General features: G+C 47.3%; 1 protein-coding gene across 1 annotated transcript in view; it reads left to right on the top strand.

Moving 5' to 3' along the window:
• The first annotated feature begins 1,499 nt into the window (after positions 1-1,499).
• LOC144123791 (uncharacterized) overlaps positions 1,500-17,510 on the top strand; it is a 37,468-nt gene continuing 21,457 nt past the window's right edge. Inside the window, exons 1-4 of the mRNA XM_077656542.1 lie at positions 1,500-1,557; positions 2,760-2,833; positions 7,321-7,567; positions 13,994-14,087. Coding sequence (XP_077512668.1) covers positions 1,500-1,557; positions 2,760-2,833; positions 7,321-7,567; positions 13,994-14,087 — 473 coding nt within the window. The remainder of the gene's footprint in view (positions 1,558-2,759; positions 2,834-7,320; positions 7,568-13,993; positions 14,088-17,510) is intronic.

The raw sequence follows: 17,510 nt of genomic DNA, 5'->3' as shown, positions 1-17,510 counted from the left end.
TCCGAAACAGTATCTGGGAGTTTTTTTTTTGTAGTTACTTTAGTGCGAACGGGTCAGTCGGTCGTTATCTGTTGGAGTACAGCTGCCGGGTCGGAGAGACCCAAATCACAACCGCCCATGGTGCCTGGCCTAGCTGACGCGAATAGCACGCCGTGCCTGGGTGCTTGCTTCATTCGAGGTCATGCGTGCTGTGGTCTTGCGTTCTAGACTAGCCGTTCTCGGAGAGAACACCAAAGTTTAAAAGAAGCAACTATGTCAAACGCTATGTCGAAAAACAACGAACGAGATTTTGGCGCTAAACGTGCCGTGGTCTGAAAAAAAAATATAACCTTCAAGTCAGGCAGTGATGTGACCTGAACTCCGCATAAATATAGCAGACGCTTGGGAGACCGCTTAGTGTTTCTAGGAGGAGGACTTCGGGAGAAGAGAACAGACGGATGCATTCCTCCAGTAGTGTGGTGCAGCAGCGTAAAATTATCGCGTAAAATTATCGCTAAAATTATCGTGACATGAGAGATAGCCACATACATGCGAGCCCACCCACTCACAATAAACAGATGAATTCCTGTTATAGTCTTTCGACTATGGTCAAGAAGTGCAAAATATGCTGACATTGAGTGGGACATCTCAAACACACCCACACATACGCGACCACCCATGCACGTTAGACGGATGGATTCCTGCCGTAGACTGGTCCAGCAGTGTAAAATATGCTCCCAGTGAGAATGACAGCCAAAAAGTACACACAGGCACGCACGCAGGTACGCACGCGCTTCGATCGGCATATTGTCAGAACGCAGTAACCTGGCTATGCTAGTCCATTTTTTCTCAAGCGGGAAGGAATGTCTTCAGAGTTAGTGCTTGCCATTTGTTTGTGATAAGTTTGGGCATAAAGTGTCTAGAAATTAACGATTAGTAACACTTACCGGCAATAATTTTCCCCTAACACTGACCGCCGTCGGAATGGCTGGCTATCTTGCCAAACTGGTTTGGTGACGGTTATTGTTCCGGTGACAACTCTATTTATATCGTCTACAATTGTGCTTCCTCGTGTTTCTCTGCGTACTCCCGCCTGTGTTGCGCAAAAATTTTCTCTTCATACAGTGCCGGAGGTTATTTTGTTCATTATATGCGTTTTTCTCTGCCTCGCTGCTCTCGAATATTTGTTTATATGTATTCCGTTCAATAATTATCCGAGAAATGACACATGCAATTTGTCTACGTGATTTCAGAACGATTCGAAAACTGACGAAAAATGCGACGAACAACGCGGGAGGCTTCTCCGAATTGCGAGCGTAAGTATCTGTTTCGTTTTTGAACTCGTAGCAGACATTACGTGGCGATACTGCTGCCCCGAAAGAAGTGCGACTGAAGATTCCACCCTAATGTTTTTCCTAAAATGACACGTGCCCTGAAAGTGTTATTATCAATCAAGACCTATTTTTCATTAACCTCTCTTCGGCAGGGTATATGCCGTGTGGGACAAGTTTCCAGACATAATGTCGAATGCTTGCATCACCTACAAAAGCCAGAACGCCTGCTGTCTCTTCAGTGATGGTACGGGGCACGACGCCTGATTTAAACCTTTTCTTCTTTGTACGTTTCACGCCCTTTGATGTATTGATGTCTAAACGACATGGTTACTTCTAGCTATGACTGCCCTTCTGGTTGACAGTTCAATGAGAAGCGAAAAGTGTATTTTTTCAACGAAGATAGTTAATAAAAATGGACACAAATAGCATGCTTCATGTGAACATATCTGACAATCTAGACAAAGCTTAAGACCTTCTCGCCTCCACAGGCTCGTCTCTTTTGATCGTAGATATTAGGCTAAAACATGAAACAAAATTAAGTTAGCACTAACTGCGCTCAACTAGGAGCCGATCGCGGCAAAATGTTTACCCCAGAGAAACCTCCCTAAGGCAGCTCAGGGAAGTCGTTGATCTTAAAATTCGGTTGATGACTCCTTCCCCACTGCCTCTTTTTTGGTTTTTCCTCCCTTGTTGGAAGCTGGACAAATAGGCGTGCGTTGCACGATAATTTATTTTATCTTGAAAACGCGTGCGCCTGCGCTTGTTTTTAACAGCGTCCGAGCTGTTTCATTTCGTCAATGCTCTAGGGAGCACCTGTGATCAGCAAGACCACCGTTTTTAAAGATAAAGGTTTACTGGCTTAGCGGCGCCGATTTCGCCGTGGGCTGCAGTCTGGCCTATAGAACGCCCTTGCTGCGCCGCTGCCGTAGCAACGCATCACGGGACTTCACCGCGCCGCATAGCCGAGTTATCGCCGTCGCTGCGCCGGGGCTCCGCAGCCGCGGAGCAGCTGCTGCCTGACCACGTGATCTATACAAGCAGACCCGGCTTGGTGTCTGTAATTTTGAGTGCGTTCCGCACACTGGATAGCCAGTGCGCCCACCCTGCCACTCTTGGACATGGCAGTTAATGGTTGATCGCGAGAGGTTGGTCAATCAATGAACGCTACGGCCTATTGCTGCAGTGCCACGTGTTTGCCACAACGTTGTCAGCGCTAATATATGCAGCCCACATCTCTCTCTCACCACCTCCACGTACTTCAAAGCGCGATTGAGGCGTCCACTGACCCTGGGAGCAAGTTATGCACCATTCCGTTCCTCAAAATAATCGTCGTCTAGAACGTTGTCAACGCCAACGAGAACGAACACAATGAACGCCGACAGCTTTCGTTTTGTATATCCTGCATTAGTTGAGCTAATGCACATTCATTTTTTTCTTTCTGTGCAGAAGAGCGGGAACTCAGCAGGCCGTACGTGGTTCTGCACATGTCGTTCGCCGGCCGTCCATTAAACAAGGTCAAGGTACGGAGCCATTACTCTTAACATTATCGCAATCTGACTCTGAAGAGGTGTATTCAAAATATTGCGCCTACTTTTTGCGCACGTTTCCTCCGCATAATTACGTGTAATTGTGTTGTGCACTTCTCTACCGCAGGACTCGTACTGTCTATTGTTTACGTTGGAGTCGTTCGTTTTCTTTATTTTGCTTGATATCTTTTACCTCAATGTGAAGACGAATTCATGTTGGTTTGTTGGCTTTGAAGGGCCTGAGATCAAATGGTATTTAGGAAAGAGTTCATTGGATGTGTGACTGCGTTACCGGCGCATAGTAGCACTCCCGACGGAAATTAGGCCACAAACTTGCCAACTGCCCGTTTCACAGAAAACACTGCTGCCGTTCTCATTGCGCAAAAAAGGCACATATTCACAGTAAACTTCTTTCCCCTTGATATCGATCAATACAAACTTGTTTCTCGTCAAAGACAATAATCGAAATGAATGCAAGGTTTTTTTTTCTCAGTAGAGTTACAAAAGCACTAGGGGAAAGCGTCCTAATCCTAGTTAAGTACTCTAAATGTAGCAGTAGGCTCCTAAATCAGGAATGCGTGATTGCTGAAATCTGGACCCATCATTCATATTTTCGCCACTTCAAGCCCTGGGGATAACGGCCGGCAATGTTCGGTTACGCGAGACACTCAGCGTTCAACAAACTCTGATATCGACTTTGAAGCTCGAGCATTTCCATGGATGTTTTTCGCACGCGTGCATTGGAGAGACGGTGCTTCTTAAAGCACAAAGCTTTTATACCAACTCTGTGGAATCAAACTTCGGAAACTTAAAATAATCCATGTCCAGCGTAATAAATGAGCTGGCGAAATTGACTGAAATATCTGAGGAGATACTAGGAAATAATGTCCTGTGAGCATAGCCCTTGATTATAGATATTAGGAAATGTCAGTTGATCGGAGGTTCAAGCTTGGAGCTACAGCTCCTGGATATCATGCGATGGATGCCTATTTAGAAGGGGTCTGCCTTAGTTTTGGCACGCATACGTTGCATTTGTAATCATGACGAGCCATATAGAATTATTATTTAATGAGATTAGCGCTAGCGTATTATAGCCGACTTGAATAGGAAGTAAAAGATTCTACGAAAGAAGTATAAAGAACAATTAGTGTTGAGTAGTTCGAAGATTTAACAGTTTTCCGCAGTGCACGATGAGGCACTTAAAGTGCTGTGAGGTAACGCAGCAGTGTCGGCCATCAAGCCAAGATGCACCTGGGCTACAACAGAGAAGCTACCAAGACAAAAAGGGTAGTTAGCAGAGCCTTGTCGTGGGACGCTAAATGAGAAAAATAGATGGCGAGTGCACACCCGTGGTAATGAGAGTGACAAAAGCTCACTATCTTTTCCGCGTGCTTTTTAAATGACGGATTTCTATATGTGTTCTTGAATAAATTGCAAATTTGTTATTTGCGTCTTTCATGGGCGGAACCGGCCTCGCTGGGCCTGAGCTTGAAGATCCTGGCTTCTTTCACGGGAGCCTTCTGCTTGCCGAGCCCGTACATGACTACATTGCCACCTTTTGCGGATTGCATGGAGCTCGAGCGCACGCGCTATACACTTGGCCTTGGCCTATTGTTTCCGGCCGAGAGTGCTTACATGTGGATGCAGAAGACCTCCTTCTTCTTGCGTCTATTGCCGTTTGCGAGCCGTGGCCGCTCGTTTAGGCGCGGTGCCCTTAGCCGGGGCTTCCGCTCCACGTTTGTTACTCTGTGCGATTGTCCCGAGGTTCACCCGCGCAAGGCAACTTGTGGAACGGCTTCGAAGCGCCACTGCTCCCTGTTGGAAGCTCTCTATGCGCGAAGCGCCCGTATGGCCGCCGCGCGCCTTTCGGCCACCGACTTATTGCTCGTCGGCTTGTGTTGGTGACTCCTCCCTGCGTGCGCAGCGCATTTTCCGCTCTGTTCCTGCTCGCACTGCGTCCTCTAGCTACCTCCTGCACTTCATCTTGTGCATGTGCGGACGCTTGGTGTTCACAGCCCCGACTACTGCGCATGGGCCGGAATCATTGGCATTAAGGGCTACCGCTGGATAACTTAGTAGAAAATACATAGAAATCAATCAGCTTTGGAAAGAAATTGTCATAGGTCAGCATTTAAAGCACCAGGAAGAGACAGCACAAAACAAAAGGAACAAAGCTCGAGGGAGAGCCTTAATTTGCTAGCGAAAGTTGAAGCGAGAAGACTTGGCTTCGTTTGGGTTCACACGAAGACAAGTCCTGTTGTCGAAACGTTGACTACCGGAATGATTCGAACCCTCGCCCCATGTCCAACATTCCCGGACAAAAATTTTGAAAATTAGAAAATTGTAAGTCACTGTTATAGAAATTGTGACGGTAATTGTCCATTTTTCCGCTCTATTTTAAAGTGCTTCCCTCGATCTCGATGAACTGTAAAGACTGCCATGGGAACAAATGCAGAACGCTTTAGATGATAGCAAAAACGTCAATAAACAATTAATGAGGATTAGCCCCGCTAATCTAGGATATACAAACGAAAGCTGTCAGCGTTCACTTTGTTCATTGGCGTTGTCGTTATAAACGTTGTCCACGCCGATGATTTTTAGGAAAGGAAGGGCGCATAACTGGCTCCCTGGGTCAGTGGACTCCTCAATCGCGCTTTGAGGCACGTGGCGGTGTGGGCTGCATGCATTAGCGCTGACAATGTTGTGGCTGACACATGGCACTGCAGCATTAGACCGCAGCGTTAGTTGGTTGACCAACCTCTCGCGGTCAAGATAGTGGTAATTAAGCAATGATAGAGGCAATTAAGCCCCAAGAAGATGATTGAGTTGTTACGACTGCCATTGTGCTTTGCGCGCAGATAGTTGTGGAGAAAGGTTGGTATTTCTCGTGTGCATTGTTAATACAATCTGGAACTTGGGCGACATGTTCTCAAGCCCTGTTGTAGGAGTTTGGTTACTACGGGGAGCGACTACTACGAAGAGCGAGGAGCATAATCATAATAGCATTGGAATGCGGCATGTGGAAGCTGGGGTGCTGAAGCGAGCTAATTTCTCTTCCAATTTCTGCTCAGTGCGAGAAAAGACGATGAAGTTGACGTTTAGCTCAGCGCTCTGAAAATGGTTGTTCATAACGATTCCAACATTTTTAAGCTTATGCGTGAGATGAGAACACTGACGACGGTGTTGCCAAATATTTCTATATCGACGTAATTGTTTCCTCTTAATGAGGAACCGGAAGACAATTTTCAAGAATCTAGAATCCCACTGCGTCAGAGCTCCTAATTTATATCTTACTGTGTATTGAGCGTTTATGTGTGTTTTCAAAAAGCCAGAGCATCCGGGGATACTCATGCTTCGCACAAAATAGAATTTTGTTGTCCGCACTGGATATACCGTGTTGGATGGTGGGGCTCGGAGTCGCACTCTGACGAAACTTTGGTCAGGACGACGCCCGCTTCTACGGCCACCAGCAGCATGACAGGACTGCCGACGAATTAAAGGAGTTGGGAGATGGGAGGAAGGTTACGAGTGGATTTAGTTACATTTTTACAGAATCAGATTTCAAAAGTGAGTTTCTCTCCGAAGTGAGGATCTTAAGGCAGGATCATAATGGAGGATGCAGAAGAAGTATTCCAAAAGAGGATGATCACTGCACTCGCTGACAAGTTTTATAGAGTTCTCCGTCCCTAGATTCCTCAGGTAGAGGACGCCATTGCCAGCTGGGAGAGGCCTCAATCTTGCAATCTGGCGCACAAACATGCACCACCACACATAGGGACACGCCCCGTCACATGTTGAGCAAGGGAAAGAGGAGGATGCCGTCGGGTCCAGGCCGATTGCGGAGGGGATGATCTCTAGCCAGCCGAAAGTTCCCACGCGTTGCTGACACCTGTTTCTTCATTCGAAGAATCCGACGTACATGGCCGAAGCACCAGGTCTCCTACTTGAAGTCAAAGTGGTTGTGCAATTAGCGAAGCCGGCGAAAGTATCGGACGACGACCGCCAGTCCGCCGCCGTATTCCCACGCTGATCGTCCACTACCGGGACCGAGGCCGCATTAGTTCCCCCAACTTAGTCGTTACCATTGGGGATTAGCTGCCGCTCGTTTACTGCGGCGGCCTCTCCTCTCCACCCGGAATCCCCCCGGGCGACGCTCTTAGGGATACTCGGGTCGCGTGGCTCGGGACCTTGTCGCGTGGCTCGGGACCATCCCGCAGAAGCTTAGCGTTGGCTTCCAGCAGTTGACAGTTGCTGTCTCCGTTGCTAATGATGAGACCCGCTGGTGCCAATCTTAACAACACCTGAAAACGTCTATGGTCGTAATTTTATTTTCTCTAAAGTTAATAACGTTCTCCTTCGATATTTGTCATTCGCAAAGATGTAGCAGCAGTAAGTTACTTAACAGCAGCAGTATTACGTTTAATAAACGATCCTTTCTGTTCGCTCAAAGTATGCCTTCTTCGCACTCTGGCGAATCGCAGTTTGCGAGCGCTCTCCAGCTGCGCTCGGCGGTGCAGCAGGTGGCGCTGACGCTCGCGGTGGGCGAGGCGGCCCTGGAGTTCGAGCACCGCGCATTGACCACTGCGCACGTCCTCGTCAAGGAAGCGCACGAGCAGATGGCGCCCTTCTGGATGGACGGCCGTGCGCTCTTCGTGGACACAGCCGGCGTCCATCTCTGCCTCATCGACTTCTCTACGGCGCGTCTCCTGGTTCCCGGCGGAGGAACGGGTGCGTACTTAGTCCTTCTGGCGCCACAAGTAACGGGGACCGCCCGCCCAAAGTGTTTCACTCATTCCATAATTTCGTTGAAATCCGTATTTAGGTTTGAACGATTGTCTATGCCAAACAGTAGAGAGAGGACACAAGGTTCGTAAACGCTTAAGAATGGCCTGCCAACCCCTTATGACACTGCTACAAATCGTGAAATGTATTGCTGAAAGGCATACAGCCTACAATAATGCACAAATATATATAATAACATGCAGGATGTACTAACATATATAGTGGGGTATCAATGATGGGTTTCAGGTTCGTTCGCCAAAAGACGTGGCTTCGGGTCCGGGAAAGCTGAAGCACATCCGGCGTTCACCGCAAGCCTGTGCTTTCACTCCGAAGGAAGAATGGAACAGTTGAATAGGAGCACAAATGTTTAATATAAAGTAAGCTGCATTCAAAGACATTGCACTAATCCGAGTACTTCCAAAACTATCTAGTACGAAGCTGGCCCACGCAGCCGCGCACGCAAAGCAAAAACTTACACGCTTGACGGAGTAACTAAAGGAGATCGCTGGCTGCACTGTCAACCAAATGGTTAAATCGCACAACACGAAGGAGGATGGGAATGCTTGGAGTACGTCTTGAAGACACAGTTCGCACGTCGATGGCCCATCGCGCCCCGCCACTAGAAATGTCCTTCGGTGACTCAGAGCCAACGAAATTTAGCCTTCCCGACTATGGCACGTTAACACTTCACAGGCAGGCGACAGGAGTTCGTTCGCGTCTAGACTCGACCATGCATACTTTCAAGGTGCGGGTGTTTCACCACCCGCTTTCTTCGTCGGCTAGCAACGGCCAAGGATCTGGGATGGTACTGGGCTGCTGCCCAGATCAGCAGCGGACTCCCCGTCCACTACCCGCCCGCAACATCTCGTCGAATCAACGCCGTTCGGAGTTCCCATTGGGGACGCGAGGTCGAAACAGGAAAGCAGGGTGACTGACAGCGGTTTCCGGAAGAGCTTCCTCGATGGGGAGGAAAAAGCGCGACCGCCCGCTTCCGGCTTTAGGATACTACTCGGGGTCACTTATAAGTAAAAAGCAGGGCAGCAGCCGCGCACTCGGTTCACTGAAGAAGCCGATCCCCACAAACTGTGATAAATAAACATATCGCATATAATAACTTATTACCCCGAGTCATGAAATACAAATGCACTGCAGGGTTTTATATTCGACATAAGTCGTCATAAAGACCAACGAAAAAAAGACATTAAGTCTTTCTTGTCTATATTAAAGTCCATCGAAGAGATTTCGTGGAAAACACAACGATCATAGCTTAGCGCCAAACATCACGAAAAGTACCGCTAGTAAGTTTCCATTTTTTTGCGAGGGTGGCTACCAACTAGGAAGCTCTGCCAGCGGTGGTGAATTTCTGAAGTCACTTCATGATTTATTTTAGTTGGTGTACAGTGATATTCTTCAATTTTATTTCTCGTGCATGCTTTTTACCTCTGACTTATAGCTCTTGTATTGTACGTTATATATTTTAGCCCTCCCTGCTTGGACCTAGCTAAGCTGAAGGTCTGCAGTATTCATTAAATGAATGAATAAATAACTAAATGGTAAGAACAGGATTACAGTTTTCAGTTGTAGGCTAATTGTGCGTTCCTTAAACTCTAGATCACTGTATTTTTTCATTCATCCACTACATTGACCGATTGATTGATCGATTTACTTATTCATTCATTCACTGATGCTTCAAAAGAATTTACGAGTTACTTTTCATAGATATACAAGCATATTCACTAAGTATGTTTCTCGACTAATTTATTTCTGTATTATCTCTGAAACCCAACAATGTGCCTTGAAACGGGGCATGAAGCTAAGGATATTTCGAGAGAGGGGGCAGAGGAGCAGCCTTACGGCGGGCGCCAGTGTCCTGCATAGGCAGTGGTGAGAAAATTCATGTAACAGCTTGTAAAGGATCCAGAATGCATTACAGACAAAGGGCATAGCCTAAAAATGCAAAATAAAGTGTCCTGTAGTGGCGGATCTTAGTCTTGCATAGGCTATGGTGGCCAAATTCATGTAATAGCTTGTAAACGATCCAGAGCATATAACCGCCAGAAGACTTTGCCTAAAAAGACTTTGGCCGTCCCAATCTCTGGCCGTGGGTTGTCCGAAAATCTGTGGGCCATCCCAAGCGGTTGTGACCTTTTTCAGTGCCGCAGCAAATTTTCCACTGAGCACAGAATAATCAGCGCCAGTATCCACCAGCGCGGTTACATTGGCGCCGCCGACCGAAATCTGTAAGTCGGCTGTTGCTAGCGTCTTACTTTGGGGATGTCGAGGCAGTCGGTTTCGGCTGCAGTGCGTCGAAGGAGTCCAGCATCGAGAAAAGGCGTCGTGGTCGCGGAGCGGTACGTGAGGACATCGGCTTGTTTTGAGGCACTTTGGCTGATGAGTCGTCGGTATGGCTAGGGAATTCGGCTTTGTGTGTTAACTGTCTTGCGGCGATGGAGGATCTTGCACATTTTGCCGTTGAGCAGCAGCACCTCCAGAGGCTGCTGCATCTAGTTTCTTCTACGGGGACTCCAAAGCTGGTCTCGTCATGGGGAACTGTAGCGACGCGGAGATGGTGATCGAGAGAAGCGGCGCTATGCTGAGTCTACATGCGAGATGTAGTCCGCGATCTCCTGCGGTCGTTCTCCACACGTCGGACGGGGACAGCCGATGGGGAATCCTCGAAGGCCCATCTCCCTGTATGGGCAGCGGCGCCAAACATGTCCAGCCTCACCCTAATGGTAGCAAAGCGGGTGAATTTCTGGCGCTCTCCTGATATCCGTTCTGCGTCGTCCTAGACGCTGTTGAGAATTGGGCTGGAGAGGTGTACTCCGTGCAGCGGCGGAGGCAGGTGCGTCATAACGTGGGTTCGGCTGGGACGGGATGAAATGACGTGTGACGGCGGCTTAGCTGAGATCAGGATGCTGCGTCTGTACCGGGTCTGGGAGAGGTAGTGGTGTTCTCGTACTTAAAGCCTGTTGCACTTCCTCGCGAACAACATCAGCAAGCGTGGCAACCTGAGGCCGCACCTTAGCCGGATAGAGCTTCGCCAGTTCTTCTCGCACGATGGATCGAATAATCTCATGTAGAGATTCTGCTGTCTTCATCGTGGCTCCCTCCACAGTGGCCGTGTGCATCAACGCCGTTGTGTGGTCGTACTGTAGGGCCCTCATGTCAAGAGACTTTTCGATGGAGCTCGCGTCTTTTACGAAGTCAGTTACAGCCACTGAACGACTTTGAACCAGGCCGGCGAACAGCTGCTCCTTAACCCCTTTCATCAGGAAGCTGACTTTCCTCTCCTCCGACATGCTTGGGTCCGCACGTCGGAAGAGTCGCTTCATTTCTTCGACGTACACCATCACACTCTCGTTGCGGAGTTGATGTCGGGTCCGCAAAAGCAGGTCAGCCTTCTCCTTGCGTAACACGTGCTATCCTTGAAAACTTTGAGGAACTCGGGTTTTGGAGGTATCCCACGTTCAAAGACCAGATTCATTGTTGATAAACCAGGTCCTCGCGTAGTCTTCGAGGGCGAAATAAACAAGACGCATCTTGCAGTCATCTCCCCAGCCATTGTAGATGGCCACCCGGTCGTACTGGTCCAGTCAGTCTTTGGCGTCCTCGTGGGGTTGGCCGTGGAAATGCGGTGGCTCTCGCTGGTGGTGGAGCAGGACCGGAGGAACTGTAGCTGGAATATTCATTGTGGGAGCCCTTCGTGGTGGATTAGAAGCAGGAAGTGGTCCAAATTCGGGAGGTAGGCCTTGCAATCGGCGACTGCCCTGGTGGACTGGCGTGTCTACCTCAGGTGTTTCTCCGGGGCTTGAACTGCGGCTTGAAGGGCGCGTACGGTACATTAAAGGCGCACCCAGCACCTCCACCAGATGTCACGTTGGCGTTAAACAGCCGAGAGTCACGGTAGAGTTATACGGCCGAGAGTCGACTCAGCCGCGGCGTAGCTCTGGACGAGCGCTTCTTCTTCTTGATAGGAGCGTTCGTCTGCACGAGAGCTGGCGTCAATGTAACAGCTTGTAAAGGGTCTGGAACGCATAATAGACAAAGGGCGTTGCCTAACAAATCAAAATAAGTAGTGTCCCGTTGTGGCGGCTCTTTGTCTTGCATAGGCTAAGGTGGGCAAACGCATTTAGCAGCTTGTAAAGGATCTAGAATACGTTACAGGCAAAGGGCGTTGCCTAAAAAAGCAAAATAAGCAGTGTCCTGTAGTGACGGCTCTAAGTCCTCTATAGGCTTTTGTTGGAAAATTCATGTAAAACTTTGTAAAGGATCTAGAACGTAGTACAGATAAAGGGCGCCGCCTAAAAAATGCAAAGCAAGTAGTGTCCTGTAGTGACGGCTCTGAGTCCTGCATAGAGTATGGTGGGCAAATTATTGTGACAGCTTGTAAACGATCCAGGACGCACAGCAGACAAAGGGCGTTGCTGAAAAATAAAACAAGTAGTGTCCCGTAGCGACGGCTCTTAGTCCTTCATAAGTTATGGTGGGCAAATTCATCTAACAGCTTGTAAAGGATCTAGAATGCATTACAGAGAAAGTGCTTTGCTTAAAAAGCAAAATAAGTACTATACTGTAGTGACGGCTCTTAGTCCTTCATAGGCTATCGTGGGTAAAATTCATTTAACAGCTTGTAAATGATATAGAACGCATTAGAGACAAAAGGCTTTGCCTTAAAATGCAAGTAGTGTCCTGTAGTGACGGCTTAGTCCTGCATAGGCTATGGTGGGCAAATTTACGTAACAGCTTGTAAATGTTCAAGAATGCATAACAGACAAAGGGCGTTGCCTAAAAAAGCAAAACAAGTAGTGTCCTGTAGTGATGAATGTGAGTACTGCATAGGCTATGGTGGGGAAATTCATGTAACAGGTTGCAAAAGATCCATACCGCATAACAGACAAAGAATTGCGCCTAAAAGCAAAATAAGGAGTGTCGTGTAGTGGCGGCTCTTTGTCCTGCATGAGCTACGGTGGGAAAATGCGTGTACCAGCTTGTAAATGATCTAGAATACATTAGAGACAAAGGGCGTTGCCTACAAAAGCAAACCAAATAGTGTCTTGTAGTGGCGGAGCTGAGTCGTGCATAGGCTATGGTGGCGAAATTCATGCAACAACTTGTAAACGATCCAGAGCACATAACAGACAAATGAAGTTTCCAAAAAATCAAAACAAGTAGTGTCTTGTTGTGACGACTCGGAGTCCTGCATAGGCTATGGGGGGAAAATGCGTGTATTAGCTTGTAAATGATCTAGAAATCAATACAGACAAAGGGCGTTGCCTAAAAAAGCAAACCAAATAGTGTCCTGTAGTGGCGTATCTGAGTCGTGCATAGGCTATGGTGACCAAATTCATGCAACAGCTCGTAAACGATCCAGAACACATAAGAGACAAATGACGCTGCCTAAAAATCAAAACCAGTAGTGTCCTGTAGTGACGGCTCTGAGTCCTGCATAGGCTATGGTGGGCAAACTCATGTGAGAGCTTCTAAACGATTCATAATAGATAACAGACAAAGGGCTTTGCCTAAAAAGCAAAACAAGTAGTGTCCTGTATGGAATGCTCTGAGTGCTGCATAGGCTATTGTGGCCAGGTTATTGTAAGTTCTTAAATGATCCAGAGCCCATAACAGACAAAGAGCGTTGCCTAAGAAAGCAAAATAAGTAGTGTCCTGTAGTGACGGCTCTTTGTCCTCCATAAGCTATGGTGGGAAAACTCATGTAACAGCTTGTAAGGAATCTGGAACGGATTACGAACGAAGGGCGTTGCCGAAAAAAGCAAAACAAGTAGTGTCCCGTAGCGATGACTCTTAGTCCTGCATAGGCTACGGTGGGCAAATTCATATAACAGCTTTTAAAGGATCTGGAATGCATTACAGACAAAGCGCGTTGCTTAAAAAGCGAAATAATACTGTACTGTAGTAACGGATCTGAGTCCTGCTTTGGCTATGGTGGGCAAATTAATGTAACAGCTTGTAAATGATACATAATGCATAACAAAAAAGGGCGTTGCCTAAAAGAGCAAAACAACTAGTGTCCTACAGTGACGGCTCTGAGTCCTGCATAGGCTATGGTAGGAAATGCAAGTAACAGCTTGTAAAGAATGCAGAACGCATTACACGCAAAGGGCGTTGCCTAACAACGCAAAATGTGTAGTGTAGCACGAGTCGTAGCTTTCTTCTGGATTTCGCTCTTCCACGGTTTCTTCAGGCACCGATCTCTCAGGCAGAGAAGGATGATGAACTGAACTTTCTACCGTCCATCATAATGTGCGCACCTGTCGAATAATCCAAACAAGACGAAATGGGTAGGGAGTGGAAACCAGGGGCGAAAAAAGAACACCTAGTCTTCTCTCCAAAATTCTGGCATCTCCGCAGGTTCCAAGTCAGTGTTCGCCGACCTAACCAAAATGCCGCTCCAGAAGCGCCAGGCAATGGGAGATACCTTCCGCAATGTTTGCCGTGTAATCAGGTAAGTCTAGTAGGTATGAAGAAATGTAGAAAGAGAATGAATTATAGAAAACAAAAGGCGGTGAGGCTAACCAGAAAACCTTGTGGGCCAAGCGGATTTGGCGCGAGAATAGAGGCGGTGTAAAGGGGGGTGCAGGAGGTTAAAGACGAAATATTGAATCTACTAACGAAAGTAAGAAGTGTCCCCTCCTGTAGCAACACGCTGCCTGGCCTTGCAAACCTTGAAGGTTTACGATCGTTCGCCCACTTTCTGAATAGAAAAGGAACTGTTAGAAGACAGCATTTCCGAAATCTTAAAGTACAATTAAGGGTTTAAACTCGCGCTAAGCGATTGAGGACATTGATACTTCCTAAAGAAATAGGTTCATGTTAAGGCACAATGTCCTGCAAGAGACAGGGAGGCATGTCCACGCTGTTTGCTTCTCCCTTTGTTGCCTGTGTGCTTTTAAAGGCGTTTGCAGACGCGGCGATATAGCTTTCCGGGCATCCTTTGCCTGAACGCATAGCTACGTGCGGGCGGCTGTTCCGGTCGCAATGGAGGGTGGTATGATCGGGGACGGATTTCAAGCCTGAATGAATGTTCGCATTTTCTCTTACCTGAGCTAACGGAGGTAGCACGGCGGCGACAAAAGAAAGGGTTCCTTCTCTTAATTGAAGGAAAGGTGGTTACGATCCCACATCGCTAAGAAGCAACTGCTTGGAGCGCACAAAAGCGCTGCACGGCGTCAGCGGAAGACAACGGCGCCCCTCTTTTCCGAGAACGGCGGCGGCAATTGGTGGGAACCATGATTTATGAAAAAACACAGAAGGGACATAGGGACACCATGGTAGCTGCTGACAGAAGACAACTTGTTCTGAGGTTGTGTCCTTGCTAGAAATGTGGTTCACCTTAGTCAATGGTTGGTTTAAAAGGAGTCTGCTTACCTGCTTGGGAATCACCGTCGCGCTAGAAATGCTGCGTGAAGGGGGCGCCATCGCTAACTGAAAAGCTGCGAAAGGGCACACGTCCCTCCTCCATCTGTGGCCGGCTCCGCAAGACTCCGTGTGTTACCCGTTGATTGTACAGTCCCCAATGAACTGCATTTATCTGGCTAGGGGCTTGAGGATATCGAGCGAGCTCTTTTTAACAAGCCAGATGGCCTCTGTAGAGCGTACTTACTCCTCGTTTTTTCTCATATGCCTTCACGTACTGAGGTTGAGCGCTGTAAATGTGTAAAATAAACTGAACAGTCCTCTTCAGCAAAACAACCACAGTCCTCAATAAAGAAAGTAATAAAATCCGAAAAAGGAAGCCCATCAGGCAGGTAGACACGATCTCGCCAGTGCTATTCATCGATGACAGAAAACAGCGGAAAACTGCACACAGGACACAAAAACGGAAGACAAGCACAGGTGCTGATTTAAAACTGAAGTTTAATGTTCTCAAGCCTTGGTAAATATACAGAAAGCATCAAAATTAACAAGAACAGACCCCAATTGCCTGACATCGTGAACAGGAAATAAGCAGGAAAATAAGAATCACCCAGCTTTCGATAGGAAATGCAAGTCGATCCTTATCCGGAAATGCTATAGAAGGTGCACTGAGACAAGAGTCTTGCAGGATCGCGATTTTTGCGGCTTCAGTGGTCTCTCTCGTGGTTATGTCACCACACCAGCGCAACAGGCTTCTGCTATTGACCCCAGGAATGCGTTTACAATCGCGGCAGTGAACACCAAGACTGCCATAAATCCGCTCGGTCCCATTGCAGTTTTGTTCTAAGAATACTTTTATTAAAGCACCTGCCGGCTTTGCTTACGTATGTATTGCGACACGACAGAGGACTCAAGCTCATCAGAAGATGCGAACCGCTTGCGGCCGCTTCTGGTGCAACCAATGTTTCTTCTACCCAAATGATTTACGCGCCTGAACAGACTTGGCAAGCGATCCGGAGCCGCAGAATAAATATCAATTGCAACTCTTCTTCCTATCTTTGTTAAGTTGCGTGAAATCGCCGCGTGCTTAGGGAATCACAGCGATCTTCTCACCCTTGTCTCTTTTGCGTGTCCTTTTGTACAACGCTTCCGTCACTTAGGGTAAGAGCGGAGGCAGGTATACTGCCGGCACTACTCGGCGCGCCTCTTTTAAAAACCTGCCTTCCAGCTTGTGGTAGCATCATTTTATGACAGCATTGTTAAAGCAAAAATTAATTATGGTGCGCTTAATCAACTTAGAGTGTGGTTAATCGAGCGGTAGAAGAGGTTTTTTGCTCTGAAGCTTGAAGGCCTAGCACCCATGACTGGAGATAAAATATAGTCCCAATTCTAAAACACGTGCGAATCAATTAGTTGGCAGTTTTTAGGTGACAATAAACGACTCAGATTGATGGAAAAGTTACGAAGAACATTGGAAGCTTAAATCGGGAGAGCCTGATATCACATTCTGATGTCAAAAAGATAATTATTGACAAAACGAAAGATCTTCATTTAGCTACGTATATTGAAAGGATCTCTGTAACGGCCTGTCTTGCATAGGTTAGCTAAGATCACTGAGGACCGGTGCAATGGACGAACCTATAATAAAATCATTTTTCTGAATGAAACGAGAACTGTTGCACTTCGCGAAAGTCGATCTTAAATAAGCGGACAGTACTTCGAAGAAGCCGGCCGTTTAAATGCTACTCGCTTTCTGGACATTAACAGCTCCGTGCTTGTCTATGCACTCCTTGATGCAACTTATCAAGTGTTCATGAGATAAGGCATAGTATAAATAACTTAAATTAATAAAAACCTACTAACACCTTTTCGAAGTTCTCTTTGAAAACAATAACCAGTCGCAGCCTTCCTTTACCAAAACTGGGTCGTCATGCAGTAGCTTGTACCTCGAGTTGCTTTTGTAAAAGCGACTCAAAACATTTCTACCAAGTCCGTGTTTCGTAAAGGATGACACGAAAAGGAAGAACGACCTTATGGGTTTCAAAGGACAAAAATATTTCTAAGCACAAGTACTTGTTGCGGTCTATTGTACTAGATAAATTCCTTAGATTCAGACATTTACATAGTCTCTTGGTTCTGTTCTTTGCCTTGATTAAGAACATGTTGCTACAATCATCAAAGGACCAGCCGATGGCTTCAAGAGCCTTGACTACGTAGTCGCCTTTCGGTAAAACCGCAAAGCCTCCTTCCTTGTCGACAGAAAGGAGAGAAAGTTCATTTTCCTTCAGGTATGTCACAGCCTTCCCCAGAGGCAGTCTCTTTCCGGCCGACTTCCAACGATTCAGCACTTTGCTTTTGCGGCTTTTTGTACATTTACCTAGGTGTCAGGACAATAAACTTCAGTTGTTAGTCAGCGCCTGTCTCTCGTCTTCCCCACCTGTGTCCTCTCTGAGATTTTGCGCGGTTTACCATCACGGATGAGCAACGAAATAGCTCGAAATGTGTCATTCAG

This window comes from Amblyomma americanum, chromosome 3 (genome assembly GCF_052857255.1).
Source record: "Amblyomma americanum isolate KBUSLIRL-KWMA chromosome 3, ASM5285725v1, whole genome shotgun sequence".
Taxonomy (NCBI): domain Eukaryota; kingdom Metazoa; phylum Arthropoda; class Arachnida; order Ixodida; family Ixodidae; genus Amblyomma; species Amblyomma americanum.
This window is presented reverse-complemented; position numbering and strand designations above follow the sequence as displayed.